Source organism: Chelon labrosus, assembly GCF_963514085.1.
Source record: "Chelon labrosus genome assembly, chromosome: 3".
In the NCBI taxonomy this organism is placed as follows: Eukaryota; Metazoa; Chordata; class Actinopteri; order Mugiliformes; family Mugilidae; genus Chelon; species Chelon labrosus.
The window spans coordinates 16684235-16710353 of record NC_140339.1 but is presented as its reverse complement, the minus strand read 5'-3'; the positions used below and the strand labels follow the sequence as shown (position 1 = coordinate 16710353).

General features: G+C 44.3%; 1 protein-coding gene across 1 annotated transcript in view; it reads right to left on the bottom strand.

Annotated features, from left to right (window-relative positions):
- The window catches only part of fto (FTO alpha-ketoglutarate dependent dioxygenase), a 114732-nt gene that overhangs the window by 25300 nt on the left and 63313 nt on the right, over positions 1-26119 (bottom strand). Inside the window, 1 exon segment of the mRNA XM_084541973.1 lies at positions 11881-12024. Coding sequence (XP_084398099.1) covers positions 11881-12024 — 144 coding nt within the window.

The window sequence follows — 26119 nt, the reverse complement described above, 5'->3', positions numbered from 1 at the left end:
TTTTGAGGCTGCGGTTTGTCGTACTATTGAACTGCATTGTGTTGCACCAACAAGCTTCTGTTATTTTGACAACCCCATTTTCGTCAGTGGGCTCGGCTAAATAACAGAAACACTTCTGTGTTTAATTAAATCCCGTTTAGCGGCACCACAAACAACATCCTCCAAAATGATCACGCAGCTGAATCATCTGTTTAAACATAAACTGAACACTAGAGCAGTCATGACGGGGGGTTTAGCGCAGGAATGCATTGGTATTCACTAATGTGTCTAATGTTTTGGCAAGTGAGTGTACATTAAATCTACCATACATGCTCCATGAAGCAAAGTTTAGTTTGAGCGTTTGAGTGTTTTTGTACGTGGTGATTTTATTTTACGATATCTCTCCCACAGACGGAGTATTAGTTCTGCAGCCTTTCCGGTATCTTCTCTCAGCTTCCACAAACACGAGTTTCGGTCTGATAAAACTTCGGCACTCGGAGCGACTCTGTGCCCCCATCTGCCCACCAGCTCCCCAATGTGATGAATTGTTTGGCCCAGTAACACCAGCAGATTAACCCAATAAGAAGTTTTTAGCGGTGCGAAAGCCGGGGGCCAGAGGGTGAAAAGAGAGAGCTTGCGTCTGTGGTAGAAGTTGGCAGCGGTGGCAGGGGTGTTGGTTTAGGGTGGGCGGAACAATAAAGAGGAGCATGAGGACCGCAGGATTTCTGTCAGCGCAATTGTCAATCATGGACGGTTGACAGACGGCGAAAGTCAAAGACGGCGAGCCAGAGGGGGCGGCCTCGCGCACTGCTCTATCTCTCATTTCACCTCGCTCGCTCCCTCTCTCTCCATCTTGTGGCCATATGAATTAGTGTGGTGAGAGGAGAGAATGAAGAAGGTGGGAGGGGAGGATGGGGAGTGACGGGAAACAGACGGGTATAATATTCTCATCACTCTTCACTCTGCAGTCGTTGGTGAAGAGCGTGGCCCAGGGCACTCAGCGGCCCAGCCAGCCGCCTCGCAGACCCTGCAAATATTCCTAAACCTCAATTTTTCATATTTCCCTGTATGCATAAGGAGATGAAAAATCATCCGATCATTTGTATTGTCTGACTGAGGTTATACACAAATATTAGTTTATCTACCGTACCTAAGATTGCCTCCCTAAGCAAGACGGATTGGTCTTTTGGAGAGGGCAATATTCCCCGGGAACATATTCAGTCCATCTTTTATGTGCTGCAATTCACAGAGCAGCAGGTATGAGTTCCATCTCCAGACAGGCTCGATAAAGCTAAACACCCGATAGAGACACCGCTTATTACACACAATACGCTTTAATTGCCAGACAATTTTCAGCCGGGTGAAATTTATAGTTTTCAAAACCGATCTCATGCAAAGAGGCTTGACACCTAATATTCATATTCTCCACACATTTACCAAACACTTAGCTAAAATGAATATTAAAGCAAAACAAGCAAAGGAATCAATTTGACTTGAGAGGAAGGGGGTGGAGGGAGGGGGAGAAAGAAAGAAAGAAAAAAAAAAACCTCTTCAAATCACGGCCTCAATTGATTTCCTTTACCTCTTCTGTGAACTACCAAGTCCTCTGTCCTCTGCTCCGAGAAAGTGAGAAAGGGAGAAAGTGAGAGAAATGAGGGGAGGAGGGGTGTGAAGAAGAGTTCTGGGTCAGAAATCACTGGGTGATTATTCACCACTCAGCCATGTGTAAAACTCATTAGACAATGCGTAATGCCCTTAATCAAATCAATGGCACAAGCAACTCCAAACTGATGGCTCCCATCAAAACTTACACAAAGCATGGCAAATTTCTCATTTAATGATAAAAATAAGTGAAGACTGAGGAATTAGCCCGAAAAAGGACCTAATTGTTCTCTGCCTTCGGATCGATACAGTGGTGCGAATGAAGTAAATAAATAAATAAATCAAAAGATAAATAAGAAAAGTAAAGTGTGAGAACAGCGCGCGACTGAACCAGCGTCTGCTTCGATACGAAAGGTGACGAAGACATTTAATTATCAGTGGGGGAACTGCTACGTGAATGGTACAAAAACAATAGTGCAGAATTATTCACTTCGCAAAGTGTAGCACAGGCAAACAGTAGGACCAACTATCTCTCAAGTGGGAAAATACAACTGGGGAAAAAACAAAATACAGTACAGTGCAAAGTGAAGACCAGCAGCTCTTCTCACAGTCTCCTTTTCCTTCTTCTCTCCAGCGAGCTTTGAGTTGGTGACAGACTAGGAAGCGGTTGGGCAGGGGTGCTGTGGGTAATTAGGCGGGTGGAGGTACAGATGTTGAGCTGTGGAGGACCCTTACCGGGACACTGAGAAGCACTGGAGCACAAATAACCCTGCATCTGCCTCTCTCTGCCAGCTCTAAGTACCTTTCTTTGTTAGGGTATGGGTCTTCATTTTTTACTGTTGACAGGCAGTGTTATTTCAGTTATTTGGTGGCATCTGGTTAGGCTGGGTGTGAGAGAAAGGGAGCAAGGGAAAAAAAAAAAACTGCTAACACACACACACACACACACACACACACACACACACACACACACACAGGACGCACTTTAATTAATTGCGGGGAGATTACATGGTCTTCCAACCGTGTAGTTTGTCATCAGAGCCCATTACACACTTCTATTAGATGTTTCTTCACAGTGTCAAGTGTAATTTGAAGGAGAGTCTTGGTGGAGGATCTCTAAGTACAGTGAGAGGCCTAATCGGGGCGACTTAGGTTCATTTCAGCCGAGGCAAAAATAAACTCTGCCACACCTCAATTAGCAGAAAGCAATGTGTAAACAAATATGTCTTATTGGAGCGGTGCCTATTTCATGGCGCGTCACTCACTCATGCTCGTACACGGGGCTGTGGTTGTCTCTAAGCCTGCCGCTGGTCTGCCTCTGTTGCCCTAGTGCCATTGCTCTTCATTTCAGTGGGAGAAGCTTTATTTTCATTGCCAAGCAATGAAGTGTCTTTGTATGACTGCAGAGCACACCACAATCAATCTTACACCAGCGGAGTTAACAGGACAGAAACCAATGCAGCCGTTACTCGGCACAGAACATTACCAGTGTATGGACTCATTATTCATCAGAGGCTCCATTAGACACCGCTCACTACGCTGCCACGCTGGATATGAGACAGACAGACAGCAAGTCAATGCTGCGTCACACACAACACTGCCCACAGAGGCACAACGCTTTAGAAGAATCATGCACAAGATACCATTCTATACACCGCGGCTATACGCTCCCTTTTCATACATTTGTTTGTCTTGTTAAACTGAAAGCACGCGCAATCCTGAGCAAATTTTTCGCAACTCTGCAGCTTTTACAAAGCCTTCCACAGTGCACATTTTTAAAACGCAAGAAGCCACTTTAACGGTACAATTGCTTTACTTGCTATTTTCTTTTAATTAGATGGCAACCATATAATGTGGTTCCTGGTTTTTCTAAAATTCCCCAGAATACTGTCACCATTTTGCAGGCACATTCCCGCATCCCATGCCATGTACCCACAGAGAAATGTGTGTGACAGACTGTGTGCCTTCCTGGGCCGCCACCACAGTTGGTAAAGTAACTAATGACACAGCAGTTAATGGTCAACATTAGGGAAGAAGGAATAATAGACTATAATCCATACATCAGCCTCATAACCCCAGCTCTAATTGGCCACACATACTGTGTAAACTGGGAGAAACGCGCCTGAGTTCAGTGGCAGCGTCACATTCGAGACTTTACAACATCAGACAGCAGTTAAAAGTGGTGAGGAGACAGACAGGGAGTGCTGGCTGCTGAGCGGTACCAAGGTGGCAGCACACAACACATGAGGAGTCCCTTATAAGCCTGTCTGCTTTTTCCCTCCTGCTTGCTGTCACCGCTGTAGCCGTAACCATCCCCTGCCATCACTGGCAGTGGGGCCTGGGACAGCTGCTCACCAGAACAAACCCAACACACACACACACAGCCCAACTACAACTGCAACCAGGCACTGGGACCCCTGGTAATTGGGCTTTTTCACTCCAGCAGCCAACAACAAGCAATGGCACATTCCTGTCTTGCCACAATGGCAGTTAAAAAATGGCATAATAAAAGACAGCACAAACAAACATCCCAGAGGACCTCAGCTGCAACATTCAGATGGTTGCAAACCAGGCGATAAACACCAGCCCGGGAACAGACGACCAGAACATGGTCAGGAAAACAGGAAGCACTCCCGCAAAACAGGAAGTGACACGGGCCCTCTCATGTGCACCCTTGAGCTCAATAACGTGGGGGGAAAGTAAAAAGGAGAGCTAATGAGAACAGCAAAGACATAGGTATGGATGTTTACAAGTGTCTGCCTTCAATTTGAGAGGGAACTGAAATGGAAATTGAGGACAAACAATCAATGCCTCATTATAATCTCACAACATGTATGCAGGCTTGTTTTTATACCCCTGTCAGTTTATTGTGGGAGACTAATTTTGGCTTGTGTTTGTTATGCTGCCGCTATTACAGGCTGATGTGTCCTCATTCTTAATTTCTGTCCCAGTTATTTTTTTTTCCCTTTCTTGTTTATCTTCTGCTCAAATGTTTCCCAATCTACTTTCTTCAGCACTATCCCAAACAGTGGAATAGTTTAGTGGAAGACATACCTCTCTCATGCTTTATCTGCAATATTATCGTTTTTATTTTCATTTTCTTCCCTAGGCAGGGGGAGTGTTGATGTCTGCTAACTCAACTCCTACTCTCAGTCGAACCTGCAATTACTGCCATGTCTATCTCTACCTTAAACATTGCTTAACAAGAAAAATATGCCAATATCCCACAAACGCTTTCATTTGGGCTCCAAAATTAAACAAGCTGCTTGCAGCTATGTTGTAAATTACCCTGAGGAATGTGCAACTGGGTGCAGACACAAAGGGCACATCACTTAGACTCCCTCAATAAGGGAACACTTATAATTTGTAACATTTTAGAGATATTTATTATTTTTTTCAACCTGTTCTTTTGCCCCGTCGGCCCTCTCTGGCCTCGGGGGTTGAGCTCTTATCTGATTAGAGTGTCATGTCAGAGATTTGTCACAAAGCCATAACATACAACTTGTCTTTCCAGAAGAGAAAAGCCACTTTCTTGGCAAGTGAAGACACGGCCACATACAGTCACGGTTGTGCAAAGGAATTCCGCTGTTTAGTGTCTGTCTGTGTTTCAGTGGCACTTTACAATGACCGGTATTAATAGTGCACTGCATACGGTATGAGAATGTGTGCGTGTGATTTGATGTGTTTCTGTTAGGTTTGTTTTAGACTTTTTTAGACTAATTTTAATAACTATAATACATATAAATATATGCAGAAATCTGACAAGTTTAATTAGATGGAACCTTATAAATCATTAAGGTATGAAAAAAGGGTAATCTGAAAATATCTCAAGCGTTATCTGTTATTTATTAAAGTTATTATTTTGTGCAGCAGAGTGAATGAATCATTGCACATATGACACTGAAAATAAAATTCTGACTGTCAACATCGTGACGAAATGTGTGTGTTAAGCCATAAATTCATCTTACAAAGACATAATGTACACGTCATTCCAACGTGTTTCTAACAATTCAAAACTTATATAAATGAACAGTGTGTGCAAGCACACAGCTTGAGTACATAATCTGGCACGTCATACTGAACATCACATTTAGATTATGCAATTAGATTCAGGTTGGCTTGTAACTCGACAACACTACCTGCCAGTTTCATCCTGGATTTGGTGGGTTGGCGATTGTTAATTTTGATTCCTGTGCACTCATGACCACTTGCACCCGAGGGCAGGACTGTGTCCTAAACAGGCCTTGATATCTGGCTCAGTGTCCAGCCCGAGGCTGCTGTCAGCGTATGACGGATCAGACACACCTGATGGCTCTATCTCTACCGAGGATCTCTGAATCCTCATCAGAGCACTTACTGAATCGTGATTAATTCCCTCCAACGCTGCTGACAGACAAGGTGCTTCATCTGTCGCTGTTCGCTTGCCTGGCTGGGCCTCGAGCAACAACAGACAGACGGAGATGGAGCATTAAACAGAAAGAAAAAGAAGGTGTAACGCGTTTTAGCTGCTGGTAAAACAAACAATATTGAGAGCAGGGTACTGTAAAGGAGGCAGAACAAAGAGTGCGAGTGATCTATTGGCAAACCTTTCATTTAACAAAGGGAGTACTGTGAGACCAGCAGAGGAGACTGAGAGAAGGAGGAATGATGGAGCGGTAAAAAAGAATGACAGGAACAGAAGCAGGAGGCCAAAAAAGAAAATGGCAGGCAAGCAACAAAGGGATTACTGGAGAGACATGATAAGACAGGAAGATGTTCGTTATGCGGTAAGCGAGGCAGACAAAGACGATCATCTTCTGACACCTTTACACTTTAATTGACAAAATAAGAAATTAGTGCCGGGTCTTTGTGTTCCCTCCCGAGAAAGACGGGGCAGAAAATGAACAGTCACGGGCAAAAACAAGGGAAAAAAAACACACATCTCATGAGGAAGGCACGTGATGAGATGTTAAAGTCAAAACTTGTATCTCGAGCTGTACGTGTGCCATATAAACAAACTATGTAGCCGTGCCCTCTATTAAGTTTATTATCATCATCACAATTATTATGTGTTATGAAAAAAGACAAGACACAAAATCTGCAACTTCTTCCCTGCCCTCTAAAACAGAACATCGTTTTAAATATTATCAGATAACATATTAGTAGTTAATGGAGGTTAGTGCTTACTAATCGTTTCCAGGTAGTGACCTGCTGGTTGTGCTCGATTAGAAACAGCGAGGTTGAGAGTAGCCGGTATTTTGGGTGGTTGGTCTCCAAGGCTGAAATGGAGTAAGGCCAAATCAATGCTAGCTGCTCTACCCCTGTCATCGCTGATATCATAAGAAAGTGCTAATTAACTTACTGCAACCTCTGGAACAGCTCTGACCAGAGGGCTAATGTAGCCTAATCGCGTGTGGGGCCCAGCGCTTAGTTCCCCAGGACTTTCTGCCTTCTCAGTCAGAGTTAATCGATTGTAAACTGCAGCTGAGGTCACGGCAGCCCACAACTTCCCCTGCTGACCCCTCCACACCCCCGGGCAGGACCTTAATGGAGCCACGCTCCCCAGAAATCAATACTCAAACTGGGCATGGATCACAATATGAGCCCCCTTCTGATGGGATCTGACAAACGAGGGTGAGCTTTGAACGTCTAAATACAAGAAGCAGTTACTAGAATTTATGGGGTTCTCCCTCGAATTTTTTTTCCACCCACCTAAACGACTTTGTAAACCATTCCAGACAAGGATAAACGTACAAACACGAACAGCGAAAAAATGAGATGGCACAACCGCTTACGAAACGAGGAGCTTCCTCCAACTCATGTCTCGATACGACGCGTGCAGGAGAAGACATGTCTGCTACAGGGTGATCTAGTCTGTCGAGACTTTTAAGCCCGCGCGCCGTGTGGGGAACGACCTAAAAGACAACAGCAGCAGCGGCAACAACCAATGAGGCAACCACATTAATTCGTCCTCACCTTGGGAGGACCTGTTTGAGTGGCTGGGTCCCGTTAAGATTAATTCCCGCCTAATACTAATTGGTCCTTCGGCTGGGAGGGCCCTGGGGGAATGGCTCCCTTTGGTCCACTCTCGCTGGGGCTCGCCACCATTGGAGGGGTGCTGATGAGCTGGCGTTTTTATCAGCCGCAGCATTCCGCCAGAGCTCCCCCAGGGCTCGGCACAAGCTATAATTAAGTCTCACACAATCCATAATTGCTGTGTTTACAATTACTGTAGAAGAAGAACACAGAGGCATCGCAAGAAGAAGACAGGCGAGTGTGCACAAGGAAATGGAATTAAAGGGGGGTGGGGGGGGGGATGAAACCGAGAAAAGAACTAGCCTAGCCCTACATTAAAAGGTGAAAAATTCATATTAAAATCTCTTTTTCTACTGCCCCATCTCCTTTCACTTTGCCTTAATAAGCTCTCAGGGCTGTTTGGCAGGGGTAAAGCCCATCACTTATTTATTTTTCCCAGATAGCCCTATTAATTTTCCCCAGGCCTGGAGTGCTCCGGCAGACAGTGATGTGGACTGGATCTGCCGTCCCTCGGGTGCTCCTCGAGGAAGAGCCGTAAATGACCCAAATAAAGGGTACTTTTGAAGGCTGCGGAGAGGCGCCGGCACCATTAAAACTAAATGAAGTGTTTATTAGCCGTGCCGACAGCACTCTAAACACTGCCAGATCAAGGGCAGTTACAGTTAATGTGTCTCTCCAAAGCACTGGCTGTTTGTTTAGCCTCGCCAATGGGCCTGAAAGAACCAAAGGACACACTTTTTTCATGCTATTTTTCATGCATTTCCCTCGCCCAGTCTCTCCCATTCTCACACCTGGTTTTCCCCTCGTCTGCTTTTTTTTCTCTCTCTCTACCTCCTCACCACCGAGCCCCCTTTTCCCGTCTTTCCAGCAGGAGAAAGTCTGTATATTGTGGTTTCCGCTTGGATCTGGGAGCCACACGGTGAGGTTAATATAAGGGAGGTGTGACAGCAGCAAAGCACACTCACACAGGGTAGAATAAAAACAGTACGACGTCGCATGTTTTTTTTGTTTTTTTTTTTGTGGAAAGGGGGCCCGTTACACTCTGTGTACTGACACTGTCTGGCTGGGCAGGAGACTCTCTGATGGGGGACCAAAAGCTGCTTTTAAGGCTCTGATTGCTCCGCATTCTGAAATTCCCCTTAAAAGTTTTCCTTCCCTCTAATTACGTTCTTCGTTTCATTTCAGCTTTTAGACAAACTGCCAGAGAAGCTTTTTGACAAGGAAAAAAAAGAGAGAGAGAGAGAAAGAGAAGCTGGGCTCAATTTCACTTTGTTATTTTTTTATAAGGCTTGAGTTCATAATGAAAAAAATGTGCCGAAATTGGATAAAATGGGGAATAAACTGCCCATTTATCTTCTTTATATTTTCCCCCTAATATGCAGAGTTATTACGAAGATGACATAAAACAGACATTTGCATTTACAGAAACACATTTCATAGAAAATTCTGTACCTGAAATGACTCGGTGGCAGTTTTGATGACGCTTTAAAGTCAGTTGGTGAGTGTTATTTTCTCATTAGCTCATATTTAAAATTTTAATGTGATATTTTTTTTTTCCCCTATATTTTCCTCCACAATAATACCATGCGTGAGTGAGAGTAATGACACTCATTTAGAGCTGAATTAAAAGTTCAAACAATGAAAGCTGAGAAAACTTTCATATACCTCAAAACACATATATTTTTTTTTCCCCTTCCACACGGATCTCTAATTATTTTTCATAACCTCAAGCAGTGTACAGTAATATCACAGCCTGCTGTTCCGACTTGCCCGTCTATGGCTGACACCGTTTAAAGCAACCTCCACCCTTTCTTTCTGCCCCCACTTCTCCTTAACACTTCACTTCTCCTCTTGGAAATGAGCTGGAGACTCTGCAACAGTCGCAAATGAAGTCCTTCCCCAAATTGCAGGGTTTCTGTATGAAGATTGATGTTGGACACAGTACACTTCTGAAGTCAGAGGCTGCAATTACAATCCGGAGTGATTATCCTTGCCCATTAATAGCACCAGATAGCATGTCACAATCAGGGATGTGCATAATTAATCAGTGGTTACTCTTTGCTCCCCCCCACCTCCTCCTCTCTCTCCTCTTACCCCTTTTCCTCTGGGCTATTTTCAATGTAAAACAGGGTTACGGACAATTCCCAGCAGTGCAACTAAACGCACCGCCCAAAGCTTACAAGACGATGTGAGTCCCGCTATTGACAAAACATCACTGACTAGTAATGAACACGGTGAGGGCTCTAACTAAATCTTGATTCCTTCGTTTATCATCCCCGCACGTTATCACGAACACACACCTTCGCAGAGGTCAGTTAACATTAGAAAAAGCACTTTCACTTGAGCTGAGTGTCCGAGAACATATTATTCAGATTTTCTCCTTTTGTTGGTGTTAGTCTAGTCTTTTTAATGAGAACCGTCTGATTTTGTAATCCAGCATCATTTTTCTCACTTTCTTTTTGATGTCAAAATAAAGCCCTTCAGGCAAGGCAAAAGACAGGGGGGAAAAAATCAGCTTCTTCTTATGTATATATATATATATATTTTTTTTTTATCTCCACCTGTCCTGGTCTAACATACTGTTTGTAGATCACTATCAAAGCTTTCCCCCTCTATTTATTTGACCTTCCTCCCCTGAAGAAAACCTCAGGTTGATTCCCCGCACAACAAAACAAGCCCACTGACTTTCAGACTCCCCCCCTCGCCATACACAAGACTTTCTGCTCACCAGTCCTCAGGAGAACCAGGCCTTCCATCAATGCCAAGCCCAAACCGAGCAGCTCCGGCTCAGTCACTGTGATTTATATAAGTTATTATAGCCCATTACAGCAACAAAAACAGGACAAAAACCCACTTCACAACAGAAGCCGGGCCAAACAATGGGACCACAGTGGCGAGCGCTGGCGTATGGGCGGGTGGTGTCCAGCGCACGCCTGAGCCGCCACTCACCGCACATTGTCTTTAATCTAATTCTACACATGGTTTCGTTTCAATCCGAATCAAAAGCTCTCATGTTAACAAACCATAACAGATCTCCCCTAATCCGCCCGGCAACAAAAGATGGATGCAAGAGACACTCCGCCTCTCCATCCCTGAAATCACACCTAATTTGCATACAAAACACTTGCTGGAGGTAAGGGCATATATTAAAGCCATTATTTCGCGTTGTTCTCATTGGAAAAAAAAAGTTTGCATAATTGTGTTTAGCATTATGTGGGATGGAGACTCGGCTATCCAAGAGCAACTTAGCAAATCCTTCCTGTTGCTGCTGGCCATCAATACTCCTGCATTCTCTTGATAATGTGGTAGCAGGCAAATAGGGACATGTCTCTCTCTCTTGCAATAACCAATTTGGAGACACGCTTGCTTCAAAGTCTCGCATGCTGCAATGTTACTATTCATGACCTTCTTAAGAGTGTGTCCTCCATGGAATTCCCATAACGACTGAATAGAACGCATCAGGAAAAACTTGATATGGCACACATTCTCTGGAAACGGAGCATTCAAAATGACTGACAAAGAAAAACACAGCCTACTGCTGTATAAACATCAGCTGAAACTGAAATTACTCAATAAATACACAAATAACCATCAAGTATGAGACGGCTAGTCGGGATGGGCCATGAAGCACGTCTATTAACGGCAACTCACTCCTTCCTACATGACACCATGTACATATTTTGCAAGAGTTAAAAAAAACATTAACAATAACTGGGACATGCACTTCTTCCTCATGCCGAACATGAATGGCAGTCTTGTGACTGACAGCTTGGTGAGCGCATGTGTCCAAGCAGAAGTCTCTTCAGAAAACTATGTGGGGAGATAGGGGATGATGCAAAGACTCCACTCCTGCAATCAGAGGGTGACGGCAGGCCTCAGGAACGTGTGCCGTTTCCAAACCCACAGCCGGGGGAATTAGTCAGTGCTAATGTGGCCACTTTGCAAGATCAAACGACAGAGAGGTTAGTCACGGCCAGCGGGAATGTGTAATAAGCAACCAACGACATGTCAGAGCAGGAGGTCTGATTTGCAAAATCTTCATACTCAAACGCCAACAGTGCTGATGAGAACCTGACTTGTACATCTGTTCGTGACAGCCACCTCAGGCAAAATATGCAAAGGCTAAATCAAAAACGTAATTCATTACATTTATATGATGCTGCTTTTATTTTAACAACCACTCCACCCTACACACACACACACACACACAAGCGGTTCCTTTTATTATTTTTTCAGGTGATATGACGTTCATCTCCACTGAATCTGGGATATACAATAACTCACACAGCCTGACTTGCTGGGCCCTGTTCTGTCCCGGCTGCCTCCAGGGGTTCTTGCCGCACACCTGCGTGTTGTACAGTACGTGAGCTGTCCTGAGCGGCAGCTCTCAGTGTTGTCCCTGCCTCCTGGTGGCTTGGAGCAGCAGCACTGAACATGAAAAAACATAAGCCCTAGCTCTCTTCAAACGCATACATAAAGGCCTTGGTGGATGCTTTTATCATGTTGCACATTAGCCCTGCCCCATTCTTACATGTGAGTGCATTCCCTCAAAGGTGTGCTCATATCGTATGTGTGCAGCCCTGTCATCTGCATAGAAGCGTGCGCACAGACTCTCAAAAAACACATACACATTAGCATGTTGTCATGGGTGTGTGAGCGGCAGCTGGGTGTAAATTGCACACGGGTCTAGCGTAATGAGGACTGATGGCTTATGCCTGCTGTATATTCCAGGAGGGTGTCTTCTGACAGCTTTGGGAGCCGATAAAGTAATAACTAATAATGTGCAGATAGCGGCGCCACTGTGTGACAACTGTGCTGAGAGAGTGTGAGGTTGTGTGTGAGTGAGTGAGAGGGAAAGAAAGAACGAGAAAGAGAGGGAGAGGGAGAGGGAGAGAGAGAGAGAGTTGGTGGGGGGATGAGAGATGGAGGGGGCCTGTGCTATGGGGGCTTCCTTTCAAGTTTCAAACACAACCTCCGGTGATGGTTTCAAACCTAATTCACTACCTCCAATAAACACACAGGCAGAAAGAGAATACATAAACTGTTTAACAATCACTCACTTTGAAAAGAGGGAAAAGAACAGAAGGGGAAAAAAGAGTAGGTATCCATCCGGCATTGCTTTTTTATAATCCGTCAAAACTATAAACAGAAATTGAAATAAGAAGAGCAAAGATAGGTGTGTAAGAGAAGCACCAGGGACAGAGGAGACTGCTCTCTCCCCCTCTCTCTTCCTACAGAAGTGAGTGATCCTGCTCAGGTTCTTACAACATGGAGACTCCTCCATAAATCATAGTCCCCACTGCAAGAAGACTGAGGAGTGTCAGAGTGACAGAAGACTCTCCGTGCACACTGCTCTCCGTCTCTTCTCCATCCTCTTTTCTTACTACGGCTTCGCAGGAGTCATACCCAGCGTCTTACTGACAGGGTCATCTGACTCAGTAGTGTAGAACAGACGACCTGCACACAGAACAAATGCACTGGAGTTGTGTGTATTCTGGATGAGGGGTTGTGAAGAGCCATGGGGTCAGCAGAAGCTGGGACCACAGTCACTATATTGTAGCAAGTAGCTACCATAGCATTCCCTCAAACGCATTCACAATCAGAACCATTTGTGCTGCAAGTAAATGATTGCACACATGCCTCACATGTAATTAGCTGACACCTAACGGACAAAGAAACATCTTAAGATGCACTCTAACAGTGAAGTCATTGACAGGATTGCATACAAAGTGTTTGTAAAAAGCAGAAGGGGCAGTACAATACCTGGGCCCCATTCAGATTAGCAAAATGGCAATTTACCCACAATGCTATTGTTCCAGTTTAAGATCTACGGAGAGAGAAAAGGAGGAGGAAAAAAATCCAAGAGTTTCTGATTCAGAAATCTGAATAGGGGCTTCGGCAAATACTCTTTACAACCACACTGAAGATTCGGGCACACAGCCAGAGCATATGTAACTACAGCTACATTGGTTTTGTCATTTGTAAAATGCTAGAGCTGAAAACAAAATGAGTAAATCACTCATCTATTCTGGCCTCCAACTTAATAGCAGTGTAGATAACAACGTTTAAACAGAGATGCTGCCACTAGCATTTAATTAATTAGAAATGGGCAGTGATGCGCTATACTTGTGGCATTTCAGTCCCTCACTACTTGGACTCACAGTCAGAAAAGTCTCTCTACCCTTACTATGGCTCCTAGCACCGTGCTCAGAATCCAAGAGCTGTCAGGGCAAATTTTGGTCCTGGTGTTAATCTATTTATTTACAGATTTGTGCAGAAGAGCGCAGCTGCACGATCAACTTTGATCACATTCGGTTGTAAAACAGAAGAGTCATGACAGGAGGTGGAGGGAACGACAGACCGAGAGCAAAAAGAAAGGGGAAAAAGAGAGAGCGAAGGAGTGTGGTTATGTTTCAAGAGGTAAACCACAGGTTGGGTCTGGTGTAGCAGGGCTGATCCGTGTTTTCCCTCTGTGTGATTGGGTCTCTCATTAGGAGCCAGGCCCTGAAACCGGAGCCCGGCCTAATGCCTTGCCGTGTTTAGAGAAGCACAGAAACCATTTGGCTATAATAGCAACCTTTTCAAAAACAAACCTCTGAAATGAAAGGAGGCCAGACTTGCAAAAACCGACAGCCGATTATTTTGAAAAGGAGGCCGGGGAGACATGACCATGAAAAATCGTGAACTGCGATTGAAAATAAAGCCAGGCGTGCTGTAGGCACCACCCACTCCCCTCCTGCCATCTTTCCCATTTTCCTTTACACTTCTCCTCTTTCCACGGTTATTCATCTGTGAGTCTGCGTTTCACTCACCTTCAGCCTCACCATGAGATGTGTCAAAGGGTTAACTTACACGCAACAGACCTTCATTCCGCACTGATGCTGTCACAAGATAAGCTGCTCTCTCTGTCACTTATCAGTAATTTACTGCTACTTCTTTTCCCCTTCTTTCTCTCTCTTTCACACAAAATGAGCTTGTTTCGCCTGAAGCCATTAGACTGCCGTGAAAGACAAGCACGTATCCTCAGCTCTCTGACACAAGGTTTACTGACATCAACAAGCGTTACCCAGGAATTTTTCCATATGTACGAACGCAGTAAAGACAAGTAGTTGAGAGCATTGATGTCTTCGTGCCTTAACTTGCACCTATCACGGCAATGAGCGTGAAGCTGTATAGCCTGCGTTTTCGTGTTAATCACCAAGCATGCTTGCTGTGGACATGCCTGTTCCCATGACTAAGGTGATAGCAGAGTCAAGGGGTAACTGGGTTTGGGGTCAGGGGTGCTGGGTGTGGACCCATCCTAAGTTCAGACCTCCTTGCTCCAGGGGACAGGTCATCAAAGAATGAAGGCCACCCTGTTCAGAGCAGCAGCCTGGGCCTCAGGGGTCCCACCAGTGACAGCTCCCATGTCACAGCCAGCCCCGTGGAACACAGGTAATGTACCCTGGGGGCCTGCTGAGAGATAAAAACACACCAGGACACCTGTGTCTGAAGCTGTAATTTGTCTTCTCTCATGTTCAAGGTGTTTTATGAGAGCAAAAGGACAAGGTGAAACAGCGAACAAAACAAGCGAACCAACGTACGCCTTTCCGGAAATCCTCCCTTTCTGTCTTTGCAAGCTGCTTAGAGCTTATTATAAAGTAAGCTTCAACACAAATAGAAAGATGTCTGGCATGCTATTAATCAAACTGAGTGAGGACTTAAATAATTTGAAGAACTTCACTCTGGAGTTTTTTGGGAGGGTAAAGTTAGTTATTGCATCGTCTAGTTTGAATGACTTACAGATCCATCAACTAGTTGGCAACATAAGTAAAAGTCGAAAAGTTTACTGAAAGTACTTTTCCATTGTTGTCTAAGTAAGTGGGTGTGTGCATCTCTATGTTCGGCGCGCACGTGTGTGTGTGTGTGTGTGTGTGCGTATGGCTGGGGGTGACTGGTGATCCCTGCCTCTTCGTGTATATCTTATGCTGGGGTATTAGTGAGGGTCCCTCCCAGAGGCAGTGCCTACACTGGCTCCTCTGAGAAGGCGCTCATCAACGCCCCTGCTTTCAAAGGCAGCTTTAGCCAGTGCCATTCAAAGCAATCAGCCCAGTCAGGGTCTGCCCATCCAGCCCAAATCCCTTCATGGCTATCAGAAGAACTCTGAGCTGGGCCTGCTGGGGGCAAGGCAGGGATGGGGGTGGGATTTGCTCATAAGGGATTGTGAAAAGGCCGTGACACACGCTTATTCATGCCCCAATAACCCCCAACAAAATATATATACTGTTCATGAAATAAATAATTAAAAAGATAGGAGCTAAGAGATACCCTGCTGCAGAAGTAATGGAGCCCGTCTTGAGTATTGCACTTTTGTACAGAGGCGTGTATGCAAACGAGCCCTCATACACACATGCAGCTATCTACCACAGTGGATGACTCTACCGTCTCCATTATTCAGATGCCACAGGACATTGCTTTGGTGTGGGGTAGGCATGGGATGGCACAGGATAAGTGCCAAAGACACTACAGAGAGGCCACTGGAGGTTGTGTCTATATTACAGTTGAAAGATAATCCATCTCATGATAAGCTTGTGGACATGACTGTGAGGCCAGCAGCTTCTCTTTAAGATTCTCATCACTCTGGATTACTTACACATCCAACCATGGTAACCCACTACCCCTGTAACTGACCTGGCTCCTCATTTGCATTGCGACACAATGCACAATCCTATCATAACCTATACTCAGCACTTTGCACACAACTTTGCATGCTTTGTGCACACTATGCTGCTAATGAAACATTTACAATCACCCTAACTCATACAGTCTGCTTATTAGTCGGCACTCCCAAGTGTTTTGCACGGTCTGTAGTGTGTTGTTCGTCTTCGCACCGCCGTCTCGTCTTTGCACTGTTGGCACTGTTTGTCAACACTGTCTGCAGTGCACTGTTCGTACTGTTTGCACTGTTTTGTATTGTCTGCATAAGCTTGCACACGACTACTTTCTGCTCAGACCCTAGTATTGTATTTAGTCCTATGTCTTCATGTAGCTCCATGGTCCTGGAGGAACTTCCCCTCATCTCACTATGGACTGTCCCCGCTACATAAGGTTGAAATGACAATAAAAAACCTCTTTGACCTTTGACCTTATGACTGTCAGTGATTGTCAATTTGCAATCACAGTTACGATACTACTGCTGCTGTATCCATTTAAGACGGAATGCATGCGGACACGCTGCAACCTGACTCATTTACCACTAACGCTGTGTCATCGGATGGATCATTTGCCTGCTTTGGTAAGAACACTTTCGTTCAGGGGTTGTTTATTTGCACCTAACACGTAACACATGTAGACTGGACGCTGCAATTGAAACAAAAATAAGCTACTTACATTTCTTAACTTAATTATAGCATGTCCCACCTGTATAGTAAGTAAATCTCCGAACGTGTTGCTCCTGTAGAATTATTCTATTCAGGCATGCTACAGTAGCTCTGCGGTCTCTACAATAAAGTCTTATCTCCACAGCATCAAGAAGGGAACAACCATTTTAAACCGAGAGAAATTGAAAGCCAAAAAGAAAGTGAGGTAGTTCAATATTTCGAAAAACTAACCACTATAGCCTTTTGTTTCAAGCTACTGTCTTAGATTATACAGTAAACGTAGGCAAAGATCTAAATATGGCCCCAGCTGTGATCTTTTAACAGTATTTATTATTCAGTATTTGATGTGTGTGAAAGAAAACCCTCTATATTTTGCAGTGGACTGGTTTTGGTTAAGTGTGTGTGTGTGTGTGTGTGTATGTAAGGAGGGGGTTCACATGGAATAACATTGGGCAGAATCTACCCATGAGAAACAACAAAAGATGCCTTAGAAGTATGTCAGAGTGCCCTCATATCTCTGCGGTGAGGGCAGCAAGGGTACGGAGTGCTGGGAAGGGTCAGCCAATTTTAGAGGGTGCCTTGTTTTCTATCTCCATCAAAATCCAGCGGTTGTCTTTGGGCAGCTGCAGTGAAATACATAACAAAAGCTCTTCTTGAGAAACGCTGAGCCAATCAAAGCAGGCATCAGGAGCGAGGCGCAGTAAATAGGAGCTAGTTACTCGGAGTTTGAGGTTTTCTCCCACCAAACAAGCTCATTTACTTTTCAGGCTTCAAGGTTTATGACAATTTCCCGTAAAAAGGCAGACCAATTGTTGCCCAAAACAATTGTTTGGGTTCTGGACCCACATCATGATACATTTCAGATATGTCAGAAACACAAACAGATGAGCTTAAACAGACACAGCACAGCTGAGCTTCAGCTATGTAAAAACAGAACCTGAGGGGATTTAACTAAGATGGGTCATTACTGTGCAGATGTGTGAAATTAAGGCATGATTATACGAATGTTTTGCCCAAACTAAATCTTTATTTATTCCATCCCAGATCCCAAGTAAAAGATTAAACGTTTGTCCTTGAATATCATGTTTGTTTCAGAATAAAAGTGCCTTGACACAATAAGCCATGATAAAATGCATCAAACACTAAGACAAATCACTGGCTTTAAATGAGGACTGAAGTTGGAAAATTGATACTGAGTCGTAAAATGATGTGACAGTGTAATGCTATGTTCAGTGCACAGTGAAAGGGGGAGTTAGCTTTCATGTCCGACTGTCGGCACAAGCAAAACATGATGAGTGGGCAATTTTGTCAACAACTCTATCATAATATTTTACTTTGCATACTTCCCCAGTACAGTCACGACGTTATAGATTGTTTTGATAATGAGGGACTTGATGGACTAGCTCAAGTACACTTTCCACAATTTAGCCGCACCTTTCTAAATCTGAGGGTCAAGGATCGCCCTGCATCTGGTAGCACGATACTCCCAGCATAATTAGTAAACTCCTCTGAGCCTTGATAATCTGTGGAGGCTGAGGCCCTGCCATCAGCTTCACTCGGCCACTAAAAGGGAGGGAAGAAGGAGGCGAACCGCTGTGCCACGTACAATCTTGCTGTTATGAATCATAACGCATAAACAGAGCAAAAGAACGAAGGACGTCTTGACCTAAAACAGGATGAGGGACTAGGGAAAGTGCACAGACAGGAAGGAGGTTATTGGCCCAAACTTTGAAAACAACTATCAGCAGAGGAGTCTTTGGACTGAGGAGGGCTCAAAAAACTCACCTACTCAGAGTTGAGAGCACTGGTGCTTTCAAGCCCAGGACAGTGAGGATATTAGGAAGGTTAAGGGCCTATTGAGTGCCAAGCTATCTTGCCCTGGCACTTAATCAAAGGGATTAAAGCTTTGGAAGCCAAGCCCACAGGTTATCCACCAGGAAGCATACCAACTATTTATCAAAAACACCAAAGTTCAAAGCTGCTCAATTTTCCTATATTAGAAGCGTTCTGGTCAGAGCCCCTGGGCCTGTGTCTTAGTAAAATAAATGTTGGTGCTTGCGTGCTTGGAAGGCAAGAGGAGTGGGCAGGTACTTGTACGTCAGACCTAAGTCCATGAGGCTTAATGTAAGTTGGATCAATCACATCCAGACCCCGCCACAGAAAATCTGATCCGACTGTGACTCATATTCACAAGCGTCTCCCACAGACAGAACAGGACGAGACAGTGTATTTGTTACAATTAATCAAAATATGTTAGGATTTTTTTATTTTTTTTTTGTCACTGCAGGATATCATTATCTATTGCCTTGTTGTGTAATTTTGTTTGTAGCAAGAAAGGAAAAAAATCCTAGCGGCACAAGTAGGAACAAGATCAGACAAGAAGTAAGAAGGCCGTAATAGCATGCAGGGCTGTGGCCTAGCTGTTTACACACATGCACAATTCGTAAGGGATCAGCGTGATGTGTTTTGTAAAATTTCCTTTGACATTTATAATTGGGCAAGCATAAGGTCAGTGGTTTGAAGCTTAATGTGAGGAGTTCGAAAGTGAAAGCATGTGACAAATCCCATGACTCCTCAAAAGTTGCCGTGGTCTCTATGAAGTAGTGCGGCCTTCCCAGCGGCCCGGCACAGCTCAACTAGAATCAGGATGGCATGTCCCACAGAATACTAACCAACACAATCGGATTTAGCGGTTATGGGCTCAATTAGGACTGGGGCCTGTCATGTCGAAAACATGCGCCTTCTCAGTAGTCTTAACAAAAACAAGGAAACAAGGAAATAATTTGCTTTGGTGAGTTCATAGAATAGAATCAAACTCATCACGGTGTAGCATGAGCACACGTAATAAACCTTGAACTCTTTGTACCATCACAACAAAACGCCACAGTCCCTTCAGTCTTGTACAGATCTTGGTTTGTCAACAATAAAATCATAACTGCGTCGGTGTCATGAGACACCAAGTATTACATGAATGAGATGAGTCCAAGCTGCAACTTGAAACGGGGAGAATATATAAACATAAGGTCTGTATTTCTTTCAGACTACCGCCAAGGCTAAAGTGCAACAGCCTAACTTAACGTAAAAGAATATTTACACGCTCTAGCCCGTGTAGGCCTCGTTATGATGAAATCAGCCTGGGCGCATATTTAGCATGTTCATTACTAAAGCCTCTGACCTGCCAGGATCCTGGTATGGCTTCAATTGACAGCACCATCTGTCTGACGTTAGCCCCATTGGAAACAGATGGACCTTTAATTGTATTTTGTCCAAATTGCAGAATAGCTACTTGGGAAAGAAGCTAAAATAACATACAAACAACAGCAACTATGATAACAACTGAGTCTGGAATGAAATGAGTACAGTAAGAGATCAAAAACATAAGGCGTACAAATTCAACTCAGCTCTTTGAAAGAGGATGCCCCCCCCGCCTCCTCCGATCCCACTCCACCCCCACAGCATTACTGGCCCAGTATTGATTTACTCTGCAATTTTGTGTTTCTCTCCCCACGCCATCTCCACAATCTCTGTTGAGCAGGAGGTCCGGGCAAATAGATCTCATCTGATTTTTTCCAAAACATGAAAGATTGATACCTTGCTTCTTTTCAGACAAAAGAATAATTGAGGAAGAGTTGAAATTGGTATTTGGAGAAAGAAGCACTGAAACCAAAAGTACATAGGCCTCGGAGTTAGTTTAATAAACCATAATCGGAAAATGTTGCAGAAAGGGCCCTTATGTGATGGAAAATCTAGACCTTGTACGAAATTTTTTTTTTTTTAAAGTCCAACGTTAGATCCTACGTTACATGGACAGTGACACTTCTGGTTAAAACACTGATTAGCGACGACAGCAGAAACAGCTCCCAATATCAGAAAACCATTTCAAAATAATACTTGTTAAATACATTCCCACTAGTTTCAGACACTAAAACAAAAGATGAGATTGTCTTTTTTCCGCCCTTGCCAGCGGCGCAGTGTATCTAAATAGCCTCCCTTTCCTATACCCTGCAATTTTCAGCCACGGACGAAGGGGAAAGAACAGATAAACAGGCTTTTTTTTTTCATATATTTCAGTCCAAATCACATCAAGGTATAAACAGTGAGCCCAGAGCACATCTCCTATTCTTTTTCAAAGTAAGTCCTGCTGTTCCATTTCAAATACCTTGGGGTTACGGGTCATAATGCTGCTTTCCAGCTTCTGAACACGTTTATTCAGGCATCCTACTGTAAATAGGGGGAGATTCAACATCAAATATCTCTATTCCCCATGCTGGCCCTTTCGTCTGTTCCGAGTGGATGTGTGCTTTTGGCTAACAAAGTAATGGTTTCTCCTCTTCCCTTACCAGACTCTGAATACAAAGTGGCAAAATAATTGAGGGAAGTGTTGAATAAAGTCTTTCTGGGTGTCACAATGCATTACGCAAGGCCAGAAACAGGACCAGGTATGAAATGAATCAAGTTGGCAAAATAACCAAAAACTAAAGATAACATAAAGTCAATATACGTCAGGAAATTAGATTAGTGTTATGGCTCAAAGCTCCTTGGCTAGTAAAGGGGTAATAAATGTGTTATAAAGCTCTTACAAGCCCCTGAGGCCATTAAGGGTTGAGCTGCAGAGCTGTTTACGAGATTGTTTATTACAGGCTAGGCTTATCATCATTTACCCCGCAGAGGTGGCTCAAACGAACTCTATAAATAGCTGATTCACTGGTACTACGCCAAAGTAAACAAGGCTGCTATTAGATAAATATGGCGACTATAATATAAAAGGAATATGAATTGTCACAAATGCATCCAGTGGGGACGGGGTGAGGTGAAGAGGAGTAGAGGAGAGCGGGAGAGCAGGGAGGAAAGTAGAGAAGAGGGCAGGGTGACTAGCGGGCTGGCTTCACATTGTCTCGATCCACCACATATGTCCCGTCCACCGCTGAGCTGACAGGTAGGGACACAATGTGTTGACCTGAGGGCCTGTTAGAGACCTGCAAGTGGATAAATATAGAGCAGTGGGAGAGCATAGGTGTCTTAAATGACACATCTAATGATGCTCATCCTGTGCAGTCTATTCCCCGAGTCCGGAAAGCTTACGAGAACTGCTGTGTGCGGGCAAAGCCACAGCTCCAACCGCTCATTCTTTAAAGTAAACACTGATAGTAGCAGAATTGTGTCTTTTATTGTATCTTTCGTGCGCCTCGACCAACACCCTCCATCCTCTTCGGGTAGTCGCATGCACAATATAAACATAAACAGCCCCATGCCTCATTTGGATTTGTAGTGAATGGGAGAGATTCATATTAAGCCTTTGCAGCTGTGTGTGTTCCATTTGCATATGAGAAAACGGTTTCAAAAGGCTTGTCTATAATGCATAAGACCCTTTTAGGCGGTGTTTACTGCAACACTCTATTCCACCCACTGACAATCCATGCACGGGTTTGCATCATTTTGTGAGACATGCCAGTTTTGAATTATTCAGTCACTCATCTCTGCCACAGCACCGCATTTAACAAACACATGCACGTTCACATATAAAAAGACAGACTGGTCTACAAGGACGCTACAACTGCACCTCAGTCAGTCCCTTTGGAGAGGTGGGAATCCTATTACCAAGCCGTCAGAACCTGTCGGACGCCTTCCCTTGCGCGAGGCCCTCTTTGTTGGAGGGGAATACGACGTACACCACCACTCCATTTACAGGTTGCCTTCTCCGTGTACGTTAATGGGCCTTGGGCCTCGAGTGTCATGAGCAGAAGAAAACACAGTTCAATTTCCCCTTCACGAGTGCATAAAACAAGCACCTCCACTGTACCAGCGCCATGCATAATTCACTGCCGGTGATGTGTGTCTTAAACGCTACTGAAATATACATGCCGGCATATGCAAATCTGGCAGCGCGCTCACATGCTGTACTTGCTAAACAGACAACAAGAGAATAGCATGCAACGCAGACAGCCCCTTCTGGACACAGACAGTATGTAGTACAATATGTAACTGCATGCGTGCGTGTTAAGTGTTGGCTGCACATATTACTGTACATCATGAGAAATGTGACTGTTCACTGTACCTTAAAATGTCCCCTAATGCTACTCAGGTATTTAAATGATGTTAAAGTCGGACTTTATCACTTACTGTACATTTCAAATTTGGTCTGACTAGATCAGAGGGGAAACAAATGTGCATTGCGAAATGTCCTTCTTTTAATATGTCTTTAGTGAAATGATGAATGTTGAAAGCAGGTTAAAGCAGGTCTAGTGGTCGAGGAACTGCAGCTACACAGCAGATTAAGAGTTTCACTTTATCCTGAACAAGCATGTGTGTGTGCATGATCTTCGGGAACAAATGTTGATGAGGGAGGAGGAGAGGACAACCTGGTGGTGTCAGATTTTATAAATGAGAGAGGAAATGTCTTTATCCCAGGTTTGGACACCCCCCACTTCTTTCTTTACCAATCCCCCCTGCCCCCCCCCCCCCCCCGCCACCATCCATCAGTGTGTGTGTTGACGTGTATGTGTGCGTGGTTTGGACCAGGCTCTGGCTCAGTCCGATTCCCAGCAGTGTATCTTTAACAGGGCCTTCCCGCCGGGCTGCCAGCCTGTTCCCCCATGACGGGACAACAGCCCAGCTGACGCCCCCAAAGCTCTGCCAACACAACCCACGCCTTCAACCCACAATCTGCTCCCCCGATCCTGATGGAAGGAGGGCGGCGAGTGATTAAAAAAGACCGGAGCAAAGACAATAAGGGGAAAAAAAGAGAGGGGGAAAGAAAGCAGAAGGTGTCCCACACTCAGATGTGACACACAAAGCAGGCACAAAGTGCAGGGCTACGGGGAAGTGTGTGATACTCAAAACATTCATTTTGACAGAAAATTCTTCTGAACACACAACAAAAACAAGAAAATGTGCAGGGAGCCTCCCAAGGTCAAATATGCATGGCTATACTAAACTGAGGAGGGAGAGGAAGGGAGGAATTCTAATCACATTGTACAGACAAAGACTGAGAGCTCCACAAAAGAAATTACAGGTTAGCAGTTTATTATGAAAAAAATCTGAGCAAAACTAAATGACTGTATGTTTTATAACACATAAATGCAACATGAGACCAAAACCCAAGTGAATGTTGAGATGTGTAACTTCTTGAGCTGTGCTAATGCGCTATGGACATAGCATTTTTTCATAGAAGTTCAACCTTTATATAAATGAAATAGCAAAAAAAAAAAGCATTACAACATTTAATTTCTTTGCTAAAAATCACAAAGCTAAAGTTAAGCCAAATGGCAGCCTCAGTCACCGATAAACTGCAATCAAATGATATGCATATAACAGGGACAAATAGAATGAAAGGTGCGGCGTGCATATCCGCCTGCGCCCTCACATATGTACAGTAAATCTGGCCCCCGGCGCTAATGTGCAGCTGCCAAGGCTGTGGTGTCACTGGTGTTCACTGGTGTTGAACAGTGTGTTAACAGGATGTGTAATGTGGTGTGCTGGTCCTGTGCTGCAGCCAGGGCTGGGTGGCAGCAGCACTGTAAGCTACAGTAGGGTGGTTATCATGAAGCAGTTATGTAGCTGCGCTGCTGGGCCAGTCTAATTACAGGAGAACAGCGTGCACCAGTCTGGGCCTCCAAATGGCACCATATGTTTTCCCAGACTAACCGGCTGAATAAATGCCATTTAACCATTCAGGATGCACTCCGCTCTGTGTCTGGGAATCAGTCACTCACACTCATATAAAACCATTCACACCCCCCTAAGCAGCCTACCACCCACCTCTACCATATAAAACTCAGCTGTCTGCGATTTACCCAGCTCACCCCATCACACAGCTTCCTGTCCAGTTTAACCATTTACAAATCCTATTGTAAGTTTGTCCGTGCCTCCAGAACACACGCAGACTTGCATAATGATCTTGGTGATTGTGCCATTACCAGTTTAGTTAACTAAAGGGGTCTGGTTAATCAGAAACAGCGCTGTTTCAGGGTGTAGTCAGGTCCATCCATCTTTTCTTTGAAGACATGTGGTGAGCGACCCATGTAGTGAACATGATCAGTAACCTGGCAGAGGTCACCATTGGTAAGAAATAAAAGCTCAGGAATATGCTTTGTTTTCTTTTGACCTGTTTTTTTTTATTAACTTGTCGGCACTCAAGGGACACATTACTACATCTACTACCAGGGTACTGCAACTCTGTCGTCAAGCTAATAATGGTATTTAGCTAGTGGTTCTCGTTCTTATTTGGATTGGTGGCAAACTAAGATGAGCCCAATCAGAAACGAGTAAAGGAGTTTGCGCACTCAGAGCCTACCTTTCTGGTAAACCGTGAGTACCTGTCTTACACGTGGAGACACTGTTCGGGATCCAATGCATCACATAAATTGGTACCAGTATTGCTTGCAGCGTATCAAACTGGACCACTGTCGTCCTGAAATCAGGAAATCCAGATTTCAAAATCGGGGGTTGTTTCCGTACCTCCTTTGTCATCAGGCAAAGCCCTCTTTACATGTGATACCAGGGTTGGAATGATATAATCACGTCCACTGCTTAACAACTCCATTTTGTCTGTGTGCCCGGTTCTGTTTACAATCCCAGTTTACCAGGTCAGTAACTCCAAAATGGCCTAAAAGAAGAGCTCTTAATTTTATCAGAAGAAAAAAACAAAATATTTCATAAATTTGGAAAAAAATAAACTGGTATATTTCCCCCTTTCTTTCTTATTAAAAAGCCCTATGATGAGTTAGGAACCAGTGGCTTACCATGGGGCAATAATACAATTTGAACATGGCGCATTTCCCCACCAACACTCACTGGCAAAATTGCAATCACAGTGCCACTGATAACAAGAACATAATTCTTTGTGGTTGCAGAAAGCTGAGTACATTTGTATCGTGACCTCTTTTTTTGGAAAAGCTCCCTGTATCATCACGAGATAGACCTATCACACATCATCAGTTTGTTAATGAGAAGAGCCTAGACAGAGGCACTCACAGATGCATATCGGGGGCAGGAAACAAAAAAGACAATGTAAGTAAATATGGACTGTAATTAGTATGACAAGGTTGAAAAAACAGATAACACACCGCAGCAGCCCGAAGGCCTGCACTTTCACACGCGCACACGTACGCCTGCACACGCACGGGACACATGCAGGCAATTGGCTGTGCGCGCGCGCGCACACA